General features: G+C 42.8%; 1 protein-coding gene across 3 annotated transcripts in view; it reads left to right on the forward strand.

The window, feature by feature from the left end:
- Positions 1 to 8,817, forward strand: part of APEH (acylaminoacyl-peptide hydrolase) — a 62,370-nt gene that overhangs the window by 26,237 nt on the left and 27,316 nt on the right. For all 3 annotated transcript variants that reach the window (XM_053721129.1, XM_053721127.1, XM_053721128.1), the window contains exons 4-6: positions 6,848 to 6,938; positions 7,054 to 7,129; positions 8,522 to 8,682. In XM_053721129.1, the coding sequence (XP_053577104.1) occupies positions 6,848 to 6,938; positions 7,054 to 7,129; positions 8,522 to 8,682 (328 nt within the window). The remainder of the gene's footprint in view (positions 1 to 6,847; positions 6,939 to 7,053; positions 7,130 to 8,521; positions 8,683 to 8,817) is intronic.

The raw sequence follows: 8,817 nt of genomic DNA on the forward strand, positions 1-8,817 counted from the left end.
AGAATTCCGGATTCACCATCCAGGCGCGTAGGGCGCTATGGCTTAAATCCTGGTCAGCTGACGTGACTTCAAAGTCTAAATTACTCAATATTCCTTTCAAGGGGCAGACCTTATTCGGGCCTGGCTTGAAGGAAATTATTGCTGACATTACTGGAGGCAAGGGTCATACCCTTCCTCAGGACAGGGCCAAATCAAAGGCCAAACAGTCTAATTTTCGTGCCTTTCGAAATTTCAAGGCAGGAGCAGCATCAACTTCCTCCGCTTCAAAACAAGAGGGAACTGTTGCTCATTCCAGACAGGCCTGGAAACCTAACCAGTCCTGGAACAAGGGCAAGCAGGCCAGAAAGCCTGCTGCTGCCCCCAAGACAGCATGAAGGAACGGCCCCCTATCCGGAAACTGATCTAGTGGGGGGCAGACTTTCTCTCTTCGCCCAGGCATGGGCAAGAGATGTTCAGGATCCCTGGGCGTTGGAGATCATATCTCAGGGATATCTTCTGGACTTCAAAGCTTCTCCTCCACAAGGGAGATTTCATCTTTCAAGGTTATCAGCAAACCAGATAAAGAAAGAGGCATTCCTAAGCTGTGTGCAAGACCTCCTAGTAATGGGAGTGATCCATCCAGTTCCGCGGATGGAACAAGGACAGGGATTTTATTCAAATCTGTTTGTGGTTCCCAAGAAAGAGGGAACCTTCAGACCAATCTTGGATCTAAAGATCTTAAACAAATTCCTCAGAGTTCCATCATTCAAAATGGAAACTATTCGGACCATCCTACCCATGATCCAAGAGGGTCAGTACATGACCACAGTGGACTTAAAGGATGCCTACCTTCACATACGGATTCACAAAGATCATCATCGGTTCCTAAGGTTTGCCTTTCTAGACAGGCATTACCAATTTGTAGGTCTTCCCTTCGGGTTGGCTACTGCCCCGAGAATTTTTACAAAGGTTCTGGGCTCACTTCTGGCGGTTCTAAGACCGCGAGGCATAGCGGTGGCTCCGTATCTAGACGACATCCTGATACAGGCGTCAAGCTTTCAAATTGCCAAGTCTCATACAGAGATAGTTCTGGCATTTCTGAGGTCGCATGGGTGGAAAGTGAACGGGGAAAAGAGTTCTCTATCACCACTCACAAGAGTCTCCTTCCTAGGGACTCTTATAGATTCTGTAGAGATGAAAATTTACCTGATGGAGTCCAGGTTATCAAAACTTCTAAATGCTTGCCGTGTCCTTCATTCCATTCCACGCCCGTCAGTGGCTCAGTGCATGGAAGTAATCGGCTTAATGGTAGCGGCAATGTACATAGTGCCATTTGCGCGCCTGCATCTCAGACCGCTGCAATTATGCATGCTAAGTCAGTGGAATGGGGATTACTCAGATTTGTCCCCTCTACTAAATCTGGATCAAGAGACTAGAGATTCTCTTCTCTGGTGGCTTTCTCGGGTCCATCTGTCCAAGGGTATGACCTTTCGCAGGCCAGATTGGACGATTGTAACAACAGATTCCAGCCTTCTAGGTTGGGGCGCAGTCTGGAACTCCCTGAAGGCTCAGGGATCGTGGACTCAGGAGGAGAAACTCCTCCCAATAAATATTCTGGAGTTAAGAGCAATATTTATTGCTCTTCTAGCTTGGCCTCAGTTAGCAACACTGAGGTTCATCAGTTTTCAGTCGGACAACATCACGACTGTGGCTTACATCAACCATCAAGGGGGAACCAGGAGTTCCCTAGCGATGTTAGAAGTCTCAAAGATAATTCGCTGGGCAGAGTCTCACTCTTGCCACCTGTCAGCGATCCACATCCCAGGCGTAGAGAACTGGGAGGCGGATTTTCTAAGTCGTCAGACTTTTCATCCGGGGGAGTGGGAACTCCATCCGGAGGTGTTTGCTCAACTGGTCCATCGTTGGGGCAAACCAGAACTGGTTCTCCTGGCGTCTCGCCAGAACGCCAAGCTTCCTTGTTACGGATCCAGGTCCAATGACCCGGGAGCAACGCTGATAGATGCTCTAGCAGCTCCTTGGTTCTTCAACCTGGCCTATGTGTTTCCACCGTTTCCTCTGCTCCCTCGACTGATTGCCAAAATCAAACAGGAGAGAGCATCGGTGATTCTGATAGTGCCTGCGTGGCCACGCAGGACCTGGTATGCAGACCTAGTGGACATGTCATCTCTTCCACCATGGACTCTGCCTCTGAGGCAGGACCTTCTAATACAAGGTCCTTTCAATCATCCAAATCTAATTTCTCTGAGACTGACTGCATGGAGATTGAACGCTTGATTCTATCAAGGCGTGGCTTCTCCGAGTCAGTCATTGATACCTTAATACAGGCTCGGAAGCCTGTCACCAGGAAAATCTACCATAAGATATGGCGTAAATATCTTTTATTGGTGTGAATCCAAGAGTTACTCATGGAGTAAGGTTAGGATTCCTAGGATATTGTCCTTTCTCCAAGAGGGTTTGGACAAAGGCTTATCAGCTAGTTCTTTAAAAGGACAGATCTCTGCTCTGTCTATTCTTTTGCACAAGCGTCTGGCAGAAGTTCCAGACGTCCAGGCATTTTGTCAGGCTTTGGTTAGGATTAAGCCTGTGTTTAAAACTGTTGCTCCTCCGTGGAGCTTAAACTTGGTTCTTAAAGTTCTTCAGGGTGTTCCGTTTGAACCCCTTCATTCCATTGATATTAAACTTTTATCTTGGAAAGTTCTGTTTTTGATGGCTATTTCCTCGGCTCGAAGAGTCTCTGAGTTATCTGCCTTACATTGTGATTCTCCTTATCTGATTTTTCATTCAGACAAGGTAGTTCTGCATACCAAACCTGGGTTTTTGCCTAAGGTGGTTTCTAACAGGAATATCAATCAAGAGATTGTTGTTCCATCATTATGTCCTAATCCTTCTTCAAAGAAGGAACGTCTTTTGCATAATCTGGACGTAGTCCGTGCCTTGAAGTTTTATTTACAGGCTACTAAAGATTTTCGTCAAACATCTGCCCTGTTTGTCGTTTACTCTGGACAGAGGAGAGGTCAAAAAGCTTTGGCAACCTCTCTCTCCTTTTGGCTTCGGAGCATAATACGCTTAGCCTATGAGACTGCTGGACAGCAGCCCCCTGAAAGGATTACAGCTCATTCTACTAGAGCTGTGGCTTCTACCTGGGCCTTTAAAAATGAGGCCTCTGTTGAACAGATTTGCAAGGCTGCGACTTGGTCTTCGCTTCACACCTTTTCAAAATTTTACAAATTTGACACTTTTGCTTCTTCGGAGGCTATTTTTGGGAGAAAGGTTCTACAGGCAGTGGTTCCTTCCGTTTAAGTTCCTGCCTTGTCCCTCCCATCATCCGTGTACTTTAGCTTTGGTATTGGTATCCCACAAGTAATGGATGATCTGTGGACTGGATACACTTAACAAGAGAAAACATAATTTATGCTTACCTGATAAATTTATTTCTCTTGTAGTGTATCCAGTCCACGGCCCGCCCTGTCCTTTTAAGGCAGGTCTAAATTTTAATTAAACTACAGTCACCACTGCACCCTATGGTTTCTCCTTTCTCGTCTTGTTTCAGTCGAATGACTGGATATGGCAGTGAGGGGAGGAGCTATATAGCAGCTCTGCTGTGGGTGATCCTCTTGCAACTTCCTGTTGGGAAGGAGAATATCCCACAAGTAATGGATGATCCGTGGACTGGATACACTACAAGAGAAATAAATTTATCAGGTAAGCATAAATTATGTTTTTTTTGCATCCCCATACTGGCCATAAATACCAATATAAGGATCATTTTACCTGCAATACTAACTATGTGGTATATCTAATCAAATACCCATGTGGATGGGCCTATGTGGGTGAGTCCACCAGGCGTGTCCGTGACCGCATCACAGAACATAAGAGTAATATAAGATGTAAGGTGGTCACAGCACCTGTTGCCACCACTTTTTGTTGGCTGGCCATAAGATCAACGAGCTTCGGTTTCAAGTTATTGTACAAGTTAAGACCCCTAGAAGGGGTGGTAATAGGGATCTATTACTTAAACAATGGGAGACCTTTTGGATCTTTCAGTTGGATACCTTGGAACCGAAGGGGTTGAACAGGGAAATCAACTGGTCAGTGTTTTATTAATGACGCTATTATGATGTTTTTTTTATTAATTTATCATGCCTTTATCATCTATTATGCATATTATGTTGTATGAGTTCTTTATTTCATATTGTAGAATAACTCTGTTTTTTTCATCTCTCTGTTTAGGGACTCCAACGTTAAATGGTGTAATCCTCTATATCTGCTGTCACTTTATATATGCTGTATTTATGTTGTTCCTACTTAGTGATTGGCATTCTATTTATGTGTGCTACCCCCTTTTCCTATGAGGCTTCATAGCTGTCTTTGTATGTACATCAATCTGTTTTTCCACAAGATGGCACTATAACCATTTAGCTAATGGCAATGGAGAATGTAAGGGTTAAACTCCCAGGTAGTTGCCTATTTAAACAGGTGGTTTGTGGAGTGTAATTTTATCACATGATTAAGGGGCATTGGTCCCGAAACGTTTTGTTTATTTTGATCCTGTTTGGAAATTCAATAAACTAAGAAAGAAGTTTTGCACTACTGGAGAACCACCACTTTTTTTGTTCTGGTTGAGGAGGGTCAGCAGGTCCTGTTATTGTTTGTTGCCAAGAGGCTTTGCTTATTTCCATGGGAATAATGTCACGCTTTGTGACATGGGGAATAATGTCACATGCTTTAGTCAGGTGTCATATGACTCTGCCCCCTACATGTTCATTCTGCAGAAGCTATGGCCTGAATAGCACCTTCCATCTATGGAAATGCTCAATGCTTAGGGGGAGCTTGCTGCAAACAAAACTATGCCTGAATTAAAAGAGTTAATGGGGGTTAAAACAGAAACCATTTTGCAGTTAAGCTTTGGCTGCATTATATTTTTAGAAACTTATTTTAGTTCATACTGTTTTATGTCCCTTTAACACAAGTATTGGCCATTTTTATTTGTTATCTATCTATCAGACGGTAAGATAAGAAAGTCTACTCTTCTTACAGGCTCATTCAATTGAAATTTGCATGGTGTTAAGAAAAATGGGTGATGGTTTCAATGAGAAAAAAAAACTTGTTTAAAATACCAAAACAAACATAAAATAACTATTTCCTGTACATTTAATAGCCTGCAGCTGGTGGTGCTCTGACAAAATGCTGACGGACATTTGGCCGACAGCATTCTATCCGACGGACATTTGGCCAACGGACAGAATGCCGAAGCATGTTCTGAGTTCGGCCAAGGGCAGATACGCTCCAGAGTGCTCTGTTCTAATCAAAGCCTCGGGCGCCGCAACCGCCTCTGGGAACCTAGCCATGGGTCCCAGCCCACACGTCTTGTCTGGGAAATTATCTATCTAATCTATCTATCCAATCTATCTATCTATCTAATCTATCAAATCTATCTATCTCGTGGCCGGACTGTTATCTGACAGCCACTTGTGTGTCAGACTATTATTCGTCGGCTAAATGTCCGTCGGCTAACAGTCCGGCCACAGCAGCTGGTATAACAAGTCATTGGAACCTCATTAAAGGGAAACAAATGTTATAGTACAATGACCTTTAATATGAACACATGTCTAACCAAACCAAGCCGGCTTAGAGAAGAGACGGAAGAGGTGTAATGCTGAGACGGGAAGCATGTTTCACAAAATCTCATGTTGGAGGGCAGCAGGTTCAGGAGTGATTTGGTTGATTTGTGGAATAGAATTCCAGTAGAGGTGGTAAGGACAGATACTGCCAAATCTCAGAATGCCTGAGATATGCAGAAGGTTATCTTAAGAAATAAGTGATTAAACAAGAGTTTCAGAAGAACATAATGGTAATATCAAATGGTTCTTAAATGCAGTTAAAATCTGTTTGTGTTTCATCACCGAATGCTATATTTTGCTATAGTGCTCTCATTGTACATTGATTACTGCTGGTTACTTAAAAACAAGAATGTCAGATTTTTTTAGTTCCCTTAAACCATCCCCTCTTTCTCTATCTCTCTCGCTTTCTCTTTCTCTCTCACTCTTTTTTTTTTTTCTTCTTTCTTTCTTTTTTTTAACGATTATGTCAGTTTGGATTGTACACTGTCAACCACATAAGGAATAGTCTAGTCAAAATTTAACTTTTATGATTCAGATAGAGCAGGCAATTTTAAGCAACTTTCTAATTTACTCCTATTATCATTTTTTCTTCGTTCTCTTGGTATCTTTATTTGAATGTGAGCTTAGGAGCCAGCCCATTTTTGGTTCAGCACCTGGGTAGCGCTTGCTGATTGGTGGCTACATTTAGATACATATCAGAAAGCACTACCCAGGCGCTGAACCAAAAATGCGCCGGCTCATATGCTTATATTCTTGCTTTTCCAAATAAAAATACCAAGAGGACGAAGACATATTTATAATAGGAGTAAATTAGAAAGTTGCTTATTATTGCCTGCTCTATTTGAATCACGAAAGTTTAATTTGGACTAGACTATTCCTTTTAACAGCCCCCCCCCCTCTCTCTCTCTCTCTCTCTCTCTCTCTATCTCTATCTCTATCTCTAATCTCTAATCTCTAATCTCCTATCTCCTATCATCTCCTATCTCCTATCATCTCCTATCTCCTATCATCTCCTATCTCCTATCATCTCCTATCTCTATCATCTATCTCGCGCTCTTTCTCTCTATCATCTCTCTCGCGCTCTTTCTCTCTATCTCTCTCTCGCGCTCTTTCTATCTATCGCTCTCTCGCGCTCTTTCTATCTATCGCTCTCTCGCGCTCTTTCTCTCTCGCGCTCTTTCTCTTTCGTCTCTAAAGTTCTCTTTTTCTTTCATTTGTTCTAACAGGCTCCTCAGCAAAGAGTCTCCCTCTGGAAACCTTAAGGCCGTTTTGCGTGAGAGTAAGAATAGCAAAGGGGATGATACCCAGTTTCTAGAGGTAAGTGGTTCTCAGAGATGATTGATAACTACAGGGAGGTTGGTGACTAAGAACCATGTATCCCAAAGGAGGAAATTAAAATTTCCAATTGACTTTGACCTCTTCCCCTCTATAGGTCTGGAACAAGAACCGCAAGGTGAAAAGTATCAACCTGACAGCTCTGGATAAGCACGGGAAAGTCTACGAGGATGGTACGTGATACTCCTAGCTTCTCAAGCTGTTGTACGTGTATCCTGAAGATACTCATAAGTAAGGGGTGCACCAAGGTTTGCCCTCTAAATTTGTATAAAGATTAGCCTTGGTGCAGATTCAATAAAGCTAATCTATCATCAAAATTGAAATGCGTTGATCTGTATATAAATGTACTGGATCACTTTGGAAAGGTTTAGTGTATCTGCAATCAGGATCAGTAGTCACTAAAAAAACATGAATGCATTTTTACAATCTACTTGTATAAGCAATAATGCTTCTAGTAATGGTTATCACAGCTTCAGGGGCATATGTATGATGCAGATGAAATACTTCAGGGGCATATGTCACTGGTTTGTGTGACACAGATACAATACTACAGGGGCATATGTCACTGGTTTGTGTGACACAGATACAATACTACAGGGGCATATGTCACTGGTTTGTGTGACACAGATACAATACTACAGGGGCATATGTTGCTGGTTTGTGTGATGCAGATACAATACTTCAGGGGCTTATGTTGCTGGTTTATGTGATGCAGATACAATACTTCAGGGGCTTATGTTGCTGGTTTGTGTGATGCAGATGCAATACTTCAGGGGCTTATGTTGCTGGTTTGTGTGATGCAGATACAATACTTCAGGGGCTTATGTTGCTGGTTTGTGTGACGCAGATACAATACTTCAGGGGCTTATGTTGCTGGTTTGTGTGATGCAGATACAATACTTCAGGGGCTTATGTTGCTGGTTTGTGTGATGCAGATACAATACTTCAGGGGCTTATGTTGCTGGTTTGTGTGATGCAGATACAATACTTCAGGGGCTTATGTCGCTGATTTGTGTGACGCAGATACAATACTTCAGGGGCTTATGTTGCTGGTTTGTGTGATGCAGATACAATACTTCAGGGGCTTATGTTGCTAGTTTGTGTGATGCAGATACAATACTTCAGGGGCTTATGTCGCTGATTTGTGTGACGCAGATACAATACTTCAGGGGCCTATGTTGCTGGTTTGTGTGATGCAGATACAATACTTCAGGGGCTTATGTTGCTTGTTTGTGTGATGCAGATACAATACTTCAGGGGCTTATGTCGCTGATTTGTGTGACGCAGATACAATACTTCAGGGGCTTATGTCGCTGATTTGTGTGACACAGATACGATACTTCAGGGGCTTATGTCGCTGATTTGTGTGACACAGATACGATACTACAGGGGCATATGTCACTGGTTTGTGTGACACAGATACAATACTTCAGGGGCATATGTATTTTTGTTTGTACATTTATAGCATGGTTTGAATGTCTCAGCCATCTACAAATATTAAACTGAGGTTATTTCTAACCCCTTCCCTCTAGTTCTAATAACATTATCATTCTTGTCTTTCTTAGATCAGTTTGGCTGTCTGTCTTGGTCTCACTCTGAGTCTCATCTTTTGTACATTGCTGAGAAAAAGTGTCCTAAGGCTGAGTCCTTCTTCCAGACAGGGGCTGAAGAGTTAAGTTCTGGAGCATCCGAGGAGGGGGATGACGGTGCCAATAAACCTGTCAAGGTATGAGGAGCCTTGTACCTGCAAAAAACTCCAGATAATAACGGTCTTGTGTATAACTGAGGGTGCGGCTTTCAGAGGATCAGGGCTAATATTTTATGTCTAGTTGGATTTCTCCAATCTGAAGGGTGGGACCAG

Source organism: Bombina bombina, chromosome 7 (assembly GCF_027579735.1).
Source record: "Bombina bombina isolate aBomBom1 chromosome 7, aBomBom1.pri, whole genome shotgun sequence".
NCBI classification, from domain to species: domain Eukaryota; kingdom Metazoa; phylum Chordata; class Amphibia; order Anura; family Bombinatoridae; genus Bombina; species Bombina bombina.